The sequence below is a fragment of the Salminus brasiliensis genome, chromosome 4, assembly GCF_030463535.1.
Source record: "Salminus brasiliensis chromosome 4, fSalBra1.hap2, whole genome shotgun sequence".
Taxonomy (NCBI): Eukaryota; Metazoa; Chordata; class Actinopteri; order Characiformes; family Bryconidae; genus Salminus; species Salminus brasiliensis.
In genome coordinates, this window is record NC_132881.1 from 242,587 (window position 1) to 261,562 (window position 18,976).

The 18,976-nt window shown below is 45.7% G+C and overlaps 3 protein-coding genes across 3 annotated transcripts in view; 2 read left to right on the forward strand and 1 right to left on the reverse strand.

Annotated features, from left to right (window-relative positions):
* sos2 (son of sevenless homolog 2 (Drosophila)) overlaps positions 1 to 4,442 on the forward strand; it is a 25,842-nt gene extending 21,400 nt beyond the window's left edge. The window contains exon 23 of the mRNA XM_072677229.1: positions 102 to 4,442. Coding sequence (XP_072533330.1) covers positions 102 to 662 — 561 coding nt within the window. The 3' untranslated portion in view covers positions 663 to 4,442. The remainder of the gene's footprint in view (positions 1 to 101) is intronic.
* On the reverse strand, positions 4,387 to 18,412 carry LOC140553925 (uncharacterized). Its single transcript, XM_072676713.1, is given in 19 exon segments — positions 4,387 to 6,455; positions 7,116 to 7,204; positions 9,344 to 9,814; positions 9,817 to 9,997; positions 10,530 to 10,680; positions 10,683 to 10,719; positions 10,721 to 10,748; positions 11,367 to 11,461; positions 11,463 to 11,513; positions 11,669 to 11,752; positions 12,385 to 12,486; positions 13,012 to 13,150; positions 13,752 to 13,872; positions 14,031 to 14,081; positions 14,899 to 15,053; positions 15,443 to 15,540; positions 16,577 to 16,627; positions 16,629 to 16,742; positions 18,368 to 18,412. Coding segments are annotated over 19 exon segments (2,163 nt in total). The 3' UTR covers positions 4,387 to 6,355.
* Positions 11,545 to 18,976, forward strand: part of cdkn3 (cyclin dependent kinase inhibitor 3) — a 10,870-nt gene continuing 3,438 nt past the window's right edge. Inside the window, 1 exon segment of the mRNA XM_072677230.1 lies at positions 11,545 to 11,564. The gene's annotated coding sequence lies outside the window, so the exon portion shown is untranslated.

The window sequence follows — 18,976 nt, forward strand, 5'->3', positions numbered from 1 at the left end:
GTTCTTAATAGAATTCCTAGGTAATTAACTGCATGAAAGGTCACTGTGTGTGTGTGTGTGTGTGTGTGTGTGTGTGTGTGTGTGTGTGTGTGTGTGTTCAGTTGAGCTCCAGGTCTGAAGACAGTCCTCCTGCCATCCCGCCACGGTTACCTCCTCCTCTTCCCCGCTTGCAGCCGCGAGTCCCTACATTTAATGGCCCGGCAGAAGGTCCCCTACCAAGCCCCCCACCTCCGCCACCCCGTGACCCCATCCCGGATTCACTGCCCCCACTGCCACAGCGCCCCCCGGAGAGCTTCATCAACTACCCCATCAGCGCCGCTGTGTCTCCAGTGGGACGGATTCAGTGGGACTTCAGCAGCATTCCTAGCTCACCCTGTACTCCACCCGGCACGCCCTCGCCCCGCATTGCACCCCCTCCTGGCACTCCTTCGCCTCGCGTGCCCCGTCGCTCCTGCCCGCTCAGCGCCAGCCAAACCAGCCTGTGCCACCTGCCTCTGCCTACTACAGCACCTCCTATACCTCCCCGACATAACTCCACGTCAGCACTCCCCAAACTGCCCCCGAAGACTTACAAAAGAGAGCTCTCTCACCCCACACACACGCTCTCCCAGCCATCCATACACACACTCTCACTGGTGGATAATGCAGACAGCAGCCAGTGAGAGCTGACAGCAGGTCGTGTGTGTGTGTGTGCGTGTGCGTGTGCGTGTGAGACGAAATCAACTTTTTTCTTCTTTTTTTTTGATTGATCGCGGTTCAGTCAATCTCAATTTTATAAATAACAAACAAACATTAAGGGTGAACTCACTGGTGCATGACAAGACAGGCTGACGACACCATTACCCCAGAGTAACAGCCAATGAGAATGGAGCTACACCTACATTAGGCCTCAGTGACTGAAAGGTCTCCCACACACAGATCCTAACAAGACGGTCTGGCTGGAAATTAGGTGAACCCCAGTTGTCCTGCTTGTGCTAAAGGTAGTTGATCAGCCAATACCTGCGGTGTACATCTTCACAGTGTGTTGTAGTGTGATTATGACCACACACACACACACACACACACACACACAATGAAATTATTTAATGGGAAACTTTTCTAAATTCTCTTAATTGAAAAGGTGAAGGGGAGCAGACGTCTGAAGCTCTAATAAAAGCTCCTCACAGAAAGTTCTTCACCTAATGGTGATGAAGACGCTGCCTGATGCCTGAGACACGGTTCTACCAGAGTTCTGAGAAAGTGTCTCCAACAGTTTCACACCAAACTCCTCTCTGAAAGGGTTCATCTCAACCCTTTTCACTGGCTGATGCAGTCTGAGACAGGTGTGGGGGTTCAGGTGTGCCGTTAGCACCATGCTTCCATCACCTGCCTGCAAACTTTTGGCTGATGGACTATGTTTCTCATAAACGGGGGGGCGGGGCTTGTGCAAATTAGATTTTATTTGCCAAACTGTTTCTTTAAGGATAATGTGCTGGACACACACACACACACACACACACACACACACACACACACTCTCTCTCTCACTCCTACTTGTGCTGCTGCTTCTCGAGGCCTTCTACGTGCTTACCCTCCACACTGCGGAGCACCATGGCCAAAGTTAAACTCTTTCTGCATACAGGCGAGGAAGGGGACGGACCCTTTGTAAATGTAGACTGTACGCTATAGGACAACGCCATGGCAACCACAGCACGCCTCTTTTCAGCTGCCTTTTTGCTTAAAACAGCCATGACCTGAGACTGTGACGTTGAGGTGAGCTTGACCACGATGTTCACTGATTGGCTCTGAAACGTCAGAAGCTGAGCTGTTTCTTTATTTTCGTTTTTTTTATTTAAAGCCATTGAAAAGCCAAGACAATGTCTTAAACGGCCAGAAACCGCGAGAACCGTGCGGTCTGCTGTGGAACACTACAGTTCCCACTGTTCTCTCCTACTTCACCAGGAACCAATGGATCTTCTCCGTGATTGGTTGTGATTCTCAATGTCAGAGATGAAAGAGGAGGAGTTTGATCTTCTGGATGATTTTCAGCCCCAATCTCAGACGTGCCTTTTATTTCACTCACACTGTTACTGAACAAACCAAAAGGCTTCGATTGAGTCTAAAGAATCATTTGCCTTCATGATGCTTAGAACAAAGTTGTACACTACAGCCGTGTGTGTATGAACGTGTGTCGACTAACTGGGTATTCTGTATAAAGTGTCTCTCGTCTTAAACAGGCCGTGACTGGCCCTGCTCAGCATTACCCCGACCCCAGAAACGGAGAAGACGGGCGCTACGTTTAAATAACTCACTGACAATCCGAGTCAGCGCCTCAGCCCCTTCTCCCAGACTGCCTTACACACACACACCAATCAGACATGGCAGTAAAACCACTGACAGCTGAAGTAAGTCACAGTGATGATCTGGTGGAGGTCCCACCTCACACCCTTACCATTACTTAAAGGATCTGCTGCTGAGGTTAGTCCTGGTGCCGGATTACAACCTGAGACCCAGAGGTCAGAGCTACACAACGCTAGGCAGGTGCTTTTAATGTTATGGCTGATTGGTGTATGCTCCTCTGTCCGTGACGGAAGAGCAGTGATGGGCTTAAGGCTGATGGCCGTGTGAGTGTACCGGTGTGTGTGTGCGGGTGGGTGTGTGTGTGTGGGTGAGTGTTAGTGAGTATGAACTTTCTGGGGCCTTTTTGTTCCTTTTTTGCACTTTAGGGCAGTACTGTTAAAGAGGTAAGCTGGGGTCAGCTGACTCGAGACCCCATGGCCTCTGACCACCTTTTCTAATTATTCCAGTCTGGCTGTGTCCCAAATGCCCTGCCTGCTTACTCGTGCCTAGTGCCCTTCCTGCTGCCCTGCATGCTCATGGTCCACTCTGCAAAAGATGACGAGTACAATCAGATGGAGTGCTTGGTCTGATCAAACGGACGCTGTCAGTAGTAAGAAGTCGGGCGTGACCAGACACAACCTTCAATAACAGATTTTGCGACACAATACGCCCGTGCTTATCCAGGCTCCGCCCACAAATCTGTTCTTTAAGCTACTGTTGGAGAAGCTGGAAGGAATGCTGTTCTCCCTCTGAATCTCGTTCATCCAATTTATCTAATATAATCAGATCAGATCTCCACCCACACCTCGAGCACCTCATTTCGTCCGAATGACATTTTAGGTTTGAGAAAGGGGACACCTTCACGTTTTGTTTTTGTTTTCAGGATTTTTTTTTTTGGTGGTCTAGCTAACTTAACATTTTGGCCATTTTTCCATACTAGTCTTAATTAGCTACAATAGTACAGCTCGTTAGTGTAGCATTTCAGACTGCAGGCTGTTTCTAAACTCTTTCAGCGTGTTTAGGTTTAACCAGTGATGCTCTCTGTGGCCCAAACTGTATATTATTTCTCCTCTTCAAAAAACCTAAAATCTAAAAAACGGTGTTTTGTGAATCATATGCATATTTTAAGTTTGTTCATGACTGCAGTTTGTAGTGTGATGTATTAGAAATGTAGGGGCGAGAGTGTACATGAACTGACATTAGCCCTGAAAATATATATTATGTGTTATATATAATTATTTTGCACACATATTCATCTTTAATATAGTCTCAGACGCGCCACTCCGGGGCAGATTGGGAATCTCCTCTCTTAGCTTTCTTTAGAAACTTTTGAAAGACTGAGCTCGAGTATTAGAGGCGAATACTGACGTAATAAAAATGCTCAAATATTTTTTCATTCATTGGGCCTTTATTGTCCTGCAGCTTTTATCTGCTGAAGGAATGTTAATATGTGCATCATCAAAGACCCAACTCTTCAGATTACCCAAACCATAATGACCCGTCCAGCACGGCTCAGAGCTGGTGTCCTAAACTTCGCCCTGCTGCATGTTCTCCACCCCCTGTTCTGTCTCTGCTGTCCAGTGCATTTTCCCTTGCACACTTGTTACCTAGTGCTCTAGCCTGCATGCTTTGTTCTCCTCAAGGTCACTTCAATCTAGTGCATACATTTAGGGGCTACAGCCTGGTGTTTGGGACACAGCCCAACTGGAGCAGCCTCTCTGCAGTTCTACCTGAAACAGAGGGAGAAGAGGGAATAATCCGTCTCGCTCGAGTCGAGTCCTGCTCTCCATTTGGTAAAGAAACAGAACTGAACAGCAATGTAACGGGGAGGGGACGTGGTGTCCCCTCAGACTGTCCTTGGCGACGGGCCTTGCTGGGCCCTTAGGGGGTCCACTAATGATGTCACATCCTGTCCGCATACACACGCACGTTCGGATCGCTCTCACAACTGAGGCTGATACGCTTCTGTTTTATCCTAGTGCCCGGCCCATTTGCGCGAGTGTGTGTGAGTGAGTGAGTGAGAGTGAGTGAGGCTTTATTGGGTCTTGTTATCATGTTGTCTATGGGACTCGTTAATAAAGCAGCCAGTCTTATTTTGTACAGAATAAAATCTGTGTCTTTATTCTTGTTCTAACGTCCTCCTGCTGGAGTCTGAGGTTCTAGGTCATACGGTCAGCATTCTGTCTGATGTCATGGAACATGCAGGAGATCTGTTAAATCCAGAATGAGCTAAATAACTACTGCCACACAAACGCAGCAGCGGTGCGGATGTGTGGGAGTGAACTGAGGTCCGGCAGACTAAGGTGCTGCCACCATGATCCGAGGATCGCTGGTTGGAATCCCGGGTGGTGCTGCTCGCCATCAGCAGCCGCAGTTCTCTCAGGGGCGGGTTGATGGCACTTCCTCCCCACATCACTCCTAGTGTGAAGTTGGTCAGCACAGGTGATGCTGCATGAGCGGCAGTGGTGGTGTCTGGCTTCACCCTCCTGGTGTTGGGGACATTGCTGGTATTTTGGTCAATGTTTTTTTAATCGGGTAGGAAATGGGGGGGTAAAATTAGAAATAAATAAATAATTGAATCCATATTGATGATATGATGAGTAGAACTTCTCACCCAACCTCAGAAGCAGCAGCTGTTCTTTGTTTCTAATGAAGCACAGCAGTGTTGTGGAGATCAGAGCTGAACGGTCAGGGAGGTCAGTCTGTCATTTTAAAGAAGGTTAACTAAACTAAAACGTAATGACATCAGAAAGTCTGATTACTGCAGTTTCAATCAGCTCAATTTACATAAAGTGTGTGACTGGCTTGTTTATACAGAGATCAGATCAGGATCAGACGTTGGCCAGCGTTAACGCACTAAGAGACTCCGGTACATTAGCTGACGTCCAGGCGGCGTCTTTTTATGAAATCCCATTTGTGAGCATCTCTTTGGGTCCTGAGGGTGGATCTGCTCTTTAACAGCGCACAGCACACAAAACCACAAGTGTGCACTCAGGGTTCTAACACTAGACACTAATCCAGTGTTGGTCTTGTAGGGGAACGCGCCCCCTGCGGTCTGCATTCATGTCATATATATTCTGCTCTGCGTCAGTATTCCCCAACGACTGACGGAAAATGAGAAGTAGGGGTTTTACAGCTGCTGCTCTGCCGCCGGTGTAGGTAAGCCCTAGAAAGCACAGTACAGTGAAGCAGAAGAGTCTCTCAGAGGAAGAACTGTTAAAATGGGTTAAAAAGGGATTTGGAAAACAAAACCTGGTATTGTTCCTTCCCCATGTTTAGCACACAAGAGTTTATAACCCCCCCTCCTTGATATGTAACATTCATTACTTTGCTGGTGTTGTTTTAGGCCCGGTCCACACGTATCTGGATATTTCTATAAAGGGAGATGCAGGTTTCTGGCTGATTCTTGAATATATCCTTATTCCCTATCTAAGGACCTACATGAGTCATACAACTGCAGCGTCTACACGCAGACAGCACCAGAGCTCAGATTCCCACACATGAATAAATGTAGATGTGTGTATTACAGATATATAAATGCAGCTCGCTTCAGATTCAGAGTCCATCAGTGATTTGTGTGTAATTTGGGATTAAGCCTCAGTGTTTTCTTCCTTCTTCAGGGCGTTAATGTCTCTCTTTATGAGGTACCGTCACCCCTACAGGGTTAGCATGCTCATGCAAGCATTTTCGTCTCATAATTTTCAAAAAGAAGGGAGGGAAAACTGTGTTTATGAATTCTCGGATACGTGCGGACAGGGCCTCAGAGTTCTAGGCTCTGCAGAGTTTAGCTCCACCCTCTAATCTAACACACCTGATCCAGGTGATGAAGGTCGTCAGGACTGTCTGAACATAAGAGGCAGGTGTGTTGGATTTCTCCAGCGGGGTGGAGCTCCAGGGGCAGAGTGCGTTATTCCTGAAGAGGCGATGCTGGGTTTTAAGGCAGGTGATTGTCCTGATGAAGCTGACTGAGCTGATAAACACAGTAGCAGGTAGGAACTTCTCCTTGGTTCAGGACCTATGTGTGGGTCTCAGCTAATCAGACGTTGCTGCAGGGGCCCTCGCTGTCCTCACTTTCGTTCCAGATGCCGTCTGTAGCTCCACAAGGACTGCTGCTACGCACACCTCTGTACACTGACCTGAAACACATGCAGAAAGATGCCTCTGCAACGATTCTCTCCAACATGCTGAGTTTCAACAGAGACTGCAGAAATGATGAGGTTCACTAAACGAATACGGAATATCCATAATCCACCATGATGTTTGCTTTGAAGTTCTTTGTGCAGCTTCTCTGAGGAAGACTGACTTTCAAACTGTTTATGCTATTAAAGTTGCCAGATTGGGAGATTTCCCACCAACACTAACATGAGTTAAAAACATACATTGAAAAGAGTCAGATTGTGCCACAAAACATCTATAAATTATAAAATTAATAAACACCTGTACAGCTTGGGTAGGACACAGCATTAGCCTAGCATCTCCTAAAGAAGCTCATGTCACATAACAAGCATGTCCTGGCTGCTGGACTGAATCTGGGGTGAGCGATCAATCATGATACTCTGAATCTTTAGGAAACTGTTCCTTTGCTAAGAGGTCCATAAAGTAAAGCTCTTCCCCAGGATTTTGTTCCCAGTGACTGGATGGAGAAAATCTCCTGGGGCAGATTTTTACTTTCTGGACCCGGATTGGCCACCTTTGTCCTCTATAGACAGATGGAGAGATATAGGTGCCAAAAACACAGACCAGCCACCCACATCTGTTACCTGTTCATTCATCACCAGGTCTCATGTCTGCCTTACCTGAAGGGTTCTGTCTGTGGTTGCGGATTTATGATCTGATTGGTTGCGCTGAACGACACAGTGCTCTCCTTGGCAAGAGCTGGATCTCCCTGCAGAGACACACACACACACACACTGTTAAAGGCAGTCCATGTCTACCTGCTTACCTTGTCGTTTAGTCAGAAACACCTGGTGTACAAGTGTACGGTCACAGACAGCAGCCCAGTTTATCAGCAGCCTCTCTACCAGAGGACCACTGCCAATCAGAGATGAGAACCAAAAGTTCCACCAGCGCTCCTCCTGGTATTAGCTGGCTTGTCCCCCATTGCAGCAGTAACAGTAGAGCTGGGGGATTTATCGCAAATATCAATATATTCCATAGTATTTTGTGCACGATTTTGAAAATGACCATATTTGTTATATCGGGTGTGTCGAGAATACGCTGGTTTCCATCAGAGTACATTCAAAACAGTGCACAATTGTCCTGTTCAGCTCTGTTTCTTTCTCACACGCCCCTCTGTCTACACATGCGCACGCACGAACGCTCGCACACTCAGACTTACAGTACATTTCCTTTAAGATTGGAAGATAAAGAGTTACTGCCTGCAAACCCCCTACTTTCCAAATGATCACACAGCTGAAATCATCACACAAGGCCTACAAGAGGCTCTAAATCCTGGGGATTACAAGAGCAACAGCAAGTCTGTATCACAACGGACAGCACGAGCAACATTGTTAAACAAATGGACGAGGCTTCAGTGCTTTGGTCATCGCTTGCATTTAGCAATAGTAATGGTAAGTAACGATAATCAAGGTTTAATGAGAGAGCTACTGGAGAACGTCTCCATGACTAAAGTAAACTGTGCCTTGGCAACCTGCTCTGAAAAAAATACTCATGTTTCACCTGGTGAGAGATCATCAGGCATTTGATAAATATGGAAGTATATTGTGAAAAATTAAGTTGTCTGTAGTTGATTTTATTAATAATTTTTATTATTATTCTTATTGTTTAAGATTATTTGGATTGTTTGGAAAGATTATGTGCACTAGAACTTATTTAATGAACTTAAGTAACTGTATTATTTTCTCTAAATAAAAATGAAGGTGTATGCCTGAGGCCAAATTGATGGACACCATTCTTTACTACCTATTTTTCTCTACTCCAACAGAAAAAAGTATGAAAGACCCGCACATTGACCGCGCTGTAGCTTTGTTTTTCATTTTTCGTTTTTTTTTTCATTTTTCAGTTTTTCGTTTAAGCACCAGTGGTAATATTTTGACATTTCACAGGGCATCTCTGAAACCAGAAACTGTTGATATGCTTGTGTTCCTGTCCCAAAACCTGCACTAAAGAATAGAGAGAGACACCGTTTTTCATAAATTGAACTCTATTTAACTCATGTTTGTGCTTTTATGTTTTGTGTTTTATTTATTTATGTCTTTTTATTCTGGTATGGTCAACAGATGTTTTATTTATGTTGAAGCAACTTACATTGTAAGGTGTGCTTAGTTGTATCATGTCTACATGGTGTGCAGCAAATATTTCTTAGGCATAGAGTTTGATAATTACAGTTAGATAATGCAGCATGTTCTTTTTTGTGTTACGAATAAACACGAATACTTAAATGTTTAATTTGTGGTTTTCATAATATCGCATCGCATCGTATATCGCTATTTCTTTTAAGCATATCCAGATATGAGTTTTTTTTTTTTTGCTCTCATATCGCCCAGCCTTAAGTAACAGCCTCTACTCTCCCGGGAAGGCTTTACTTTAGATGTTGGAACATGTTTGTGAGGATCATTTGATTGCATGAGGTCAGGTTTTCACCTGATCTGTGTGCTGATTATTTCTGCATCTCCAACTCATCCCAAAATTACTGATAGAGTTCCATCATCACTCCAGAGAACCCCACTGCCCACTGCTGAGGGGGTTTATACCCCTCTAGCCCACACTCAGAATGGGTTGTGTGATCACAGCTGCTCCTGAACTTTCCATTCTAAAGCAGCTGAATTAAAGTAGAAAGAAATTAAAAAATTAAATAAAGTAGAAGGGCTGTCTGCATACTTTTGGACACATCGCATGCACACATATATTCTTGAATATGGTTTTGGATTAGATGAAATGCGTTTTAAAGCCTGAATTGTGCGTAGTCGTATCGTAGTCTATGTTCTAGATAACAGTGTCAGTGAAAGCACATAAGGAAGTCGTTTGTTAAATCTATACTGCTAAAAGCTGTACAGTCACAGACCTGTCTGAAGGGGGCGTCCCAAATCGGGCGGAAAGCACCGGTGGGAACCCTGCGCAGAGTTTTTGTGCGGCTTCCTGTTCCCGATCCTCCTACAGGCACCTCAGGAGGGAGGGGGGCTGCTCGGGGGATCTGCCACCGCATACACACACTGCCCTCCCTCTGAGAGTTCGGTGTCGACCCAGTGGGGTGCCCATGAGTGCAAGACGGCTTCAGGAGAACAGGAATCTCGCTGTCCTCTTCGTCGTCCTCATCTTCACGGCTCTCGCCCCTCAGCTCTAGTGTGTCGTCGGGGCTGCAGGTCGTCACAGACGAGTAGTCGAACACGGAAGCATCGCCCAGGTCTGCGTCCGTGTCCCCGTCGTCGATCCGCTGTGGCAGAGAGTAAAGGTCAGAGTGGCACACGCGGCCATCCAGGCCCGGAGACCCACACAACCGTTCCGCCAGCCCTGACGGGGACTTCAGACTCTGGGCAGCTGTACCCGGTGGTCCCCCATCACGGCTGGAGCACACTGGTTCAAGAGAAGCTGCTGGGGCCGACGGGCAGCAGGCATACAGAGAGGCATGAGAGGGCACTCTGCAGCTCGGCAGTCCCAGGTGCAGTCGTCTGACCAACCGCCAGCGGGCGGCTGCTCACACACACGTTCACGAGCGTTACTGAGGAGGGAGAGATGAGATTAACGTTAATTAGTATTTTCGCACCATCACCAGTGAAATACACCGTAAATGTAGACGCCAGTATTGATGCTACACTGCTAATCGGCATTCGAGTGTACTGCTCTTAGCTTAGCAATGTATCAGCAAACTCCAAACTGGGAGAGTCGGTTGTGTGAGCAGTGCAGAATAGTAAATCCTCCCTACTCCAACTGTGTAACAATTGTTGATGGCCTGTTACCCCCATGGCTCTTAACGTAGTCTATGGCAAGCAGGGAGCCTGCAGTGGAGCAGGAGCGGGGTGATAACAGAATGCTCGCACAGTGAGCTAGAAATGGAAAAGCTGAAGTGGAGGGATTGCTGAAGAATGCTTTGAGCAGTGAGCAGACAGGGAGACCTTCCACAGCCACAGCACTGCTTCACCTCGTTTCACACCTGATTTGGAACTCGCGGAAAACACACGGCCATCCGACCCTCCAGTCTTACTGAATGTGGAATTCCTTCACAATTCTTTCCAGGGACTAGGCTGCAGTACCGTAGAATGCCAGTGGGGTGCAGGAGTGGCTGTGGCACAGCGAGCTGGCAGTGCTCTCTCTGGTGTCCGTTGCTGGGCACACTGATGGGGGCGTAGCAGTCGGTAGCGTCTGATCTGGAGCTGGCGCAGTCGGCAGGGCCTGCTCTGGGCCTGCACGGTACTTGGTGAAGGCGGAGCGGCCGCAGTTGGGGGCTCCTGGCGCAGAATCTTCCACTAAGGCTGCAAACACACGACACAGAGACCGAGACCGTCTGCATGAGGGAGATTCAGACACACAAACAGACTGAGTATCATCCTCAAGCAGACTCTGTGCAGACTGTTTTTTATGGAGTTATACCAAGCTTCATTTTTTTTACAGCCTGAGTGCTTTGGGGTGTATACTGACGCTCTAAAGACACTTTTGCTCTAAAAACAGCCTCATTCTTTGTGCATTTAAACATCGACTGGTCAACTGTAAGGGAGACTCTCCATTTCACTGAGTTTGAGACTACTAGCACCGACTGCCTGCACCTCTGTTGAATTAGCTCAGTCACCTTATAAAGGGGGAATATGTACGCTATAAGTCACTTCTCAATTTTATATGATAAACTTTTGTTTAATCTACATTGTAGAATTCAGTTTTCACTTTGATATTAAAGAATCATTTTTGTAAATTCTTGTAAAAAAGAAACTTATTGAGGGTCATGATTAAATTTATAAAAGCAATAAAAGGGATCAATACTTTAAAGGTAAAGGATGTAACTGTTCTTCCACAGTATCTGGAAGTTACGTCCTTTACTTGTTTAGTTACCTTATCTTTATGGACGAAGTAATTTTTGTACAAGCTACCTCACTCACCTGTTTACTGGCCCCACCCCCTCAGCCCACTGCCCCTCCCTCTCCAGGAATATGTGACAGCGTGTACAGAGGTTCCGCAGCACCTGTTCGCTCTCCCTGCAGCAAATGCCAGTCCGAGTGTCCGCTGCCAGAGCAGCTAAGTAGGAACTGGAACAGACAGAGGGATGGAGAACCTGTCTGAACACTGTGGTGATACAGGTCAGACTGTGTGTGTGTGTGTGTGTGTGTGTGTGTGTTTAGCAGAACTGAAAACACAAGGACTATTTTACAGACAAGGCAGGATACATATCACACAGACTCACCTGTATGGTGTTCAGGTAGGTGTGTAAGCGTGACACAGGTGCTAACAGCAGTGACAGCAGTCGAAAGCTCTCCTTCTCCTCCTCCTGCTAATCACACGCCAGCATCATTAATCTGTCTGGCTAATGAAGCAAGGTTGATAAAAGTCTAATTTACTCGGTTTCCTCCTCTTACTCCATGTAGCTGGGCTGCAGCAGAGCTGTCGAGGCAGTTGGAACTAAGTGCAGGGGAGGACTTTAACTTCTGCACCTCTGAATGGAAAGTTATACCCCACCCTGAGAGATAACCCAAACCAGAAGCTCTGAAACATCCTAATAAACTGAAAACCAATCTTAATGCACTTCTGTCCTTGGTTACCTTGGTTAGGTTGAGTACCTGTGAGTGTATGATTTTTGCTGATCTTTTTTTTACTAATTCTTTTATATAACTATTTTATTTTACTCCCCAATAACTGTATTTAAGTCAGAAACTCCTAATTAATGATGGAAACCGCCCATAAAACATAACTAAGGAAGCAATTTGGAATATTCTATAACAATATTACTGATTAAGCGATAATTTATCATTAACATCCCTGGTGTATGTGTGTGTGTGTGTATGTATGTATGTATGTATATGTATGTACAATATATATATATATATATATATATATATATATATATATATATCCGTGAAATACTGCCTGTGTATACGTGTGTGTATGTAAGTGATCTCCTGCCTGTGTGTGTTGCGGTTTGTCCGGCTGTTCTCTGCTGAACTCTGTGGTCAGGATGGATGCCAGAGCGGTCATGTAGCCAAGATACGCGTCACAGAATGCTGACTGCAGAGGAAAGCACACACAGAGACACAGTTTTAGAATAAGACAGAGTGCAGTGGTGAAGGCACAGCATGAGGACAGTAATCCTACAGAAGAGCTCCCTTAGTATGAGCTATTCTAAACAGTCTAGCTCAGTGTAATGTCTGATAGCCTGTTTTGCTATTCTACAGTATCTGATGATCTGATCCTGCTTTACTGGATTAGATTACTGCATTGTCTGAATTTCTTATATTTACAAATGATTTATAAGCATGTTTATTAATTTTGTACAAATTAAATCACTGCCAATGGAACAAGCTGCCATGGAGGTGCTTAATGCCAGGCATGGGGTGGAAGGGTATAAAGCCCGCCCCCCAGTTTTAGAGCTAAGAACTGCGTTCTCTGCTATCCAGTACCTTTGGGATGAGCTGGAGAGGCGGAACTAATCACTCAACATCAAAACCTGCCCTCGTTGATGCTCTCGTAGGGGCTTAATGCGATCAAATCCATTATTATACTCATATTGTTAATAAGCAGAAATAAACATACATTCTCCTGTCCGGTCAGTTTGAGAAAAGCGTCGCCCACAGCCCAGCTTCGCTGGTCCAGAGTCAGCCGCTCCTCCAAACAATTCCTGAACTGCAGGTGCCGCTGTAGCATCTGATCCACATGCCTCACAAAGGCCTTACTGACACAACAGTGAAAAATACTTTATTAGTGCTGAAGTATAGGTACAGTGACCTTCATTGATATTCCTAAGCACAAATCGGAGCGCACAGCAAAGTGCTCCACGTCTGATTGCAGTGCAGGTGATGAAACAGTTACTCCTCATGGAAACAAGACAACTGAAGCACTGCCACTGTGATCTGAGGATGACTGGTTCAAATATCAGGTCTTGGGTGGGTTCATGACACCTCCTCCCCACATCACTCCTAGTGTGATGTTGGTCAGCACAGGCATCTGTTAGCTGTTATATCAGAGCTGGGGAGCTGCGCTGTATTTTGGGCTGTATGGAATGTTAATAGTCCTGTTCTTCATTAGTTTTTTAGTTATTATTGATATAGTTGCTATTATAGACAACTGAAGACATTTTCAGGTATGCTCAAAAATTACACGCACTCCAACCAGGTGTGTTTGATCATACATGTGCGCTAAATATCAAACTGGTGGATAACCAAACTGTTGATGGCATTTGCGTACATTTTATCAGGTTTGACCATTAACAAATTTAATGAATAAGGCAAGTGCAGTAACGACAAATGTAAAGATGATCGTTGGCTGCGTCTTACTGTAACTCTGAGTTGCTGGTGGTTGTGGGTGCAGTTTTGTATTTGTCGTACAGCAGACCCAGACTGGACACGTAGTCCCACTCCGACCGCAGCAGTGACACGGCTACACGCTGCCTCCTTCCTGAGAGAAACACCAACAGCAAAACCACTTAGCATGGTGCTAACTGTATGTAGATAAACCCCCCCTAAAACTGTGTGGAAACCTGGATTCATCATCTCTGACTTGGTAGAAACTATGTTAGGATATAACAGTTCTGGGAATGGAGGGATGAGCTGTACCTTGCAGTGAGCAGCTCTGCAGTCTCTCTGCTTTCATCTGAGCGTCTCTGCCTGAAACACAGACAGCTGGTTATAATATCATGACCTGGGCTGTGTCTCACGAAGCAGGAGAGCCTGCTTATACCCATGTAAGCACTACACGGCCCTAAAAATCTAAGAATTGCTCACAATATGACCATATTCATCACATTTAAGTCGCTATATGGACAAAGGTATTGGGACACCTGCTCATTCACTGTTTCTTATGAAATCAAAAGGTATTAAGGAGTCTCTCCTGTTTTTGTTGAAGTAACTGTCTCTACTGTCCAGAGAAGAAGGAACATTGCTGTGAGGATTTGATTGCATTTAGCAACAAGAACGTTATATAGGTCAGGATGCTGGATGATCACCACCCACCTCATGCCCAACTCCCCCAACTCATCCCAAAAGTACTGGATGGAGCTCCTCCACCATCATTCCAGAGAACACAGCTCTTCCACTGCTCCACAGCTCCTCAATGCTATATACCCCTCTAGCCCACGCCTGGCATTAGGCAGCATGGAGCCAATAGGGTAATGATGTTGATTTGTTCCAGAGAGTCCTATTCTATTGGCAGTACTTCTTCTCTACAGGGACTAGACAAGCTGGTGCATTTGCACATCAGTGTCAGCAATGGGTGCAGCTTTAAGTAGCTGAATCCATTCTTTAGACGGATGTCCACAAACATATAGTGTGTCAGCAGCCACCACAAGTTTTATTTATTGATGCCCTTCCCCCAGTCCAGAGTCAGGGCTCACAAAAACTACTGTGGTGTTCCTGTGTGTTCATCTCGGTCTAAGCTGACATCTGTGAGTCTGCCCCTCCGCTTGTGCTGTCAGTTAAAGCTCACCTGAACTACGTCCTGCCCACAGTCCTTGCAGGTAGCAGTGTAGAAGGAGGGCTCCACCCACAGAGCGAAGGGGTGGGACCACAGCACCTGTGTTACTGTTGACAAGGCCCTTAACACTGCTGCCAACATCCTTCACGCTGCTACATCCAGCAGTACTGCAAGCATGCGCGCGCACACACACACACACACACACACACACACACACACACACACACACACACACACACACTATAACAGTAAGTAAGACTAACTAAGCCTAATCTAATCAACTCATAAAAACACAAATGGTGACTAAACTCACTGGCAGTAAAAGGTGCCACAGTCTGTTCTGTTATTCAATATTAAATCAAGTGTAAATCAGGACTTTCAGAAAAGCAACACTTCAGTTACATGCAGGAGTTTTACAGATTTAGGTTTGACATGATTTCAGTTCTAAGCTGAAGCTTCATTCTTCATACTGTCCTATAAGTATGTACTGGAGTATCAGACGGCTGTGTTATATGCTAAAGTGACCAAAGTACCAAAGTGTCTAAAGTGGTCTTGCCTGTCGTTCTCTGGTGTTGTGCTGCTGTTTGCTTGTTCTGGTTTAACTTGATCATCGCAGAGCTGACGAATATGACAGCGAACTTCTTCCAGTTCCTCCTAAACAAACCACATTCAAGACACATGCATACATCACACTACATCTACCGCAGCATATATAACAGTGTAGCTGACTGTACAGTGAAGGGTAAACGTTATATTTACCTGTAATTAACTCTATATAACATTAGAATAAACCCAAATAAAGTCAGTGGTCAGTGACCAACTGCATATTTGGATAACTGACCACTGACTTTATGTTTATTTGGGTTTAGTCTAATGTTATATAGAGTTAATTACAGGTAGACACTCTCACTGACCACTGACTTTATGTTTATTTGGGTTTATTCTAATGTTATATAGAGTTAATTACAGGTAGACACTACTCACTGACCACTGACTTTATGTTTATTTGGGTTTATTCTAATGTTATATAGAGTTAATTACAGGTAGACACTCTCACTGACCACTGACTTATGCTTTATTTGGGTTTATTCTAATGTTATATAGAGTTAATTACAGGTAGACACTCTCACTGACCACTGACTTTATGTTTATTTGGGTTATTCTAATGTTATATAGAGTTAATTACAGGTAGACACTCTCACTGACCGCTGACTTTATGTTTATTTGGGTTTATTCTGATGTTATATAGAGTTAATTACAGCTACAGTTATTGGTGTGTTGATTAGTGGATGACTGGACTGAGTCCTGATCTTCTCTAATAGTTTCCACTATTCTTCTAAAATGTAGAAAATAGTAAAGGAAGGAACATACCGTTAACCTCTCTGTGTATAATATTTGGACTTGCACTGTAACTAACGTTAAGTGTGTGAGTGTGAGTGTGTGTGAGTGTGTGTGAGAGAGTGTGTGAGAGATTGTGAGTGTGAGTGTGAGTGTGAGTGTGAGTGTGAGTGTGTGTGAGTGTGTGTGAGAGAGTGTGTGAGAGATTGTGAGTGTGAGTGTGAGTGTGAGTGAGTGTGAGTGTGTGTGAGAGAGTGTGAGTGTGAGTGTGAGTGTGTGTGTGTGTGTGAGTGTGTGTGTGAGTGTGTGTGTGAGTGTGTGTGTGAGTGTGTGTGTGTGTGTGTGTGCTCACCCTGAGCGACAGGACCAGGGTTTCCAGGTGCAGTGCTCGCTTGTTACAGCCCGTGCCGCGTTTCCTCCAGCTGGGTCTGAAGCTCCGTGTCTCCGAGCTGAATCTGATTCAGTTCCAGCAAAGCCCGAGAAAACCCGGCCCTGAGCTCCAGCACCATGGCCTGCAGCTGCAGATACAGTCGTGTGTACAAACACGTTCATATTTACAGTTACAGCTGCTGAGCTGAATTTGGTCTTATGCGAATTTTCCGTTCCACCTTAAATGGTGCAGCAGTTACATGCTGGCGCCTGAGGCCTTCCATTTAAGGTGGAACGGAAAATTCGAAAAATAAGCTGGCGAATAAAGACACCACCTTAAACCTTGTGGTACATCTTCTTTTCACCTTCACACACAACCTGTCCAAAAGTATGCAGACCTGCAGTGAGTACATTCATCCCCCTGCATCAACCACTGCTCCCTCAGGCCTTAGCTAAATGCTGGCGGTTTGGGGGCGCAGCTGGGATGAGCTCGAACCTTCTGAGCATATAACCCAGCGTTAATCTCGTCCTCCTCGCCAGCAGTGAGCTACCTTACCTTCCGTTAAACCTCACATGAGCTGCAGCTAACTTTACCTCAGAACTCGCGAGCCCTGGTGCCTAATTCTACCAATTACGTTAGCTAGCCGGCTAACTTACCTGACGTAACATTTTGCTAGAAATTTCATATATTCCAACGTATTTCTGTTTATAAATAAATAATAATATAAAATATGATCTCGAGTAAGTGTGTTTACATGTTTGAGGAGCATCACTGTGAGAAAAACAGCTCAATAAGGAAGGTTTCTCTCGGCTGCAGCGGCTGAGCTAGTCTGCTGATGAAGAGTCGATTCCAAAAGAGTCGATTCAAGCTCCAACAACAGCTCCTCACAGAGAGTTCTTCAGCTGGAGTTCTACAGTGGAGGTTCTAGATAAGCTCCCCCAGTCAGAGCTGTGGTTCTACAGTGGAGGTTCTAGATAAGCTCCCCCAGTCAGAGCTGTGGTTCTACAGTGGAGGTTCTAGATAAGCTCCCCCAGTCAGAGCTGGAGTTCTACAGTGGAGGTTCTAGACAAGCTCCCCCAGTCAGAGCTGTGGTTCTACAGTGGAGGTTCTAGATAAGCTCCTCCAGTCACAGCTGTGGTTCCACAGTGGAGGTTCTAGATAAGCTCCCCCAGTCAGAGCAGTGGAGGTGAAGGGAAGCAGACGTCTGAAGCTCTAATAAAAGCTCCTCACAGAAAGTTCTTCACCTAATGGTGATGAAGACGCTGCCTGATGCCTGAGACACGGTTCTACCAGAGTTCTGAGAAGAGCTCGGCTCTAGAACCTGCTTTTAGAACCAGATCATTAAAATGGTGGAGGGATACATGCTGCAGGGTGTAGTGCAGCTACAGAAAGTAGTCCCTAAAGAGAACTGCATTAGTTCAGATTCTCCACTATTTTACCTTCATCATCATCATCATCATCATTAAAACACCCATATAAAACTCAGGAGACTCGTGTAGCTGCACTGGTGGGTTTGGATAGGAGATAAATTATGGGCTGTATCTGTGTTGTAGTCATGGCGACTGACGCCTGGTTACATTCACCACCACTTTAAAGAGATCAGAGTGGGGTCTGTTTTTACACCGAACCCCAAAACCCCCAAACCCCCCCTCTGACTGAGCTCGCACACAGATATTTACACCCTCGTTTGTTCTTGGGGGGATTTTGGAGCATCAGTGGACTGATCCTTTAAGTATTTCTGTTGCTGGTGGAATACTGGAGTGAGTAGCTTACCTTAGAGATCTCTCTCACCAGCTCTCCCTCATGAGACTTCATCATCTGTAAGGGCAGATCACACACACACACACACACACACATACACACACACACACACACACACAAAGCAATATAAACATGGACAAATTTGCAAACACACATCTTAATTAACACACCGCAGAGGAAAACAAATGCTATGTTTTTTTCTCTTCCAAAAAGAAAACACACACACACACACACATACACACACACACACACACACACACAGGCCTGTCGCTCTCACCCTCCGCGCGCTGACCTGCAGACTGAAGCTTTAAATTCAGTTTTTCAGTAGAATTAGAGGCTCATAGTGGAGCAGCGACCAGTCCGTCAGTCCTGCAGCCCCGCTCCACTGTGGCTGACATTACAGAGCTCAACACACACTACAGAGAGCGCAGGGAGCTGTGTGTGTGTGTGTGTGTGTGTGTGTGTGTGTGTGTGTGTGTGTGTGTGTTTGTGCACTAACCTGGAGCATGTTGCCCTGCCAGCAGTTCCCCCCGGTGCAGGAAATCACACTCGCCAAACAGCCCCACCCTGCAGCCCCACTGTCCCAGAGAGAGAGAGAGAAAGAGAGAGAGACAGAGAGAA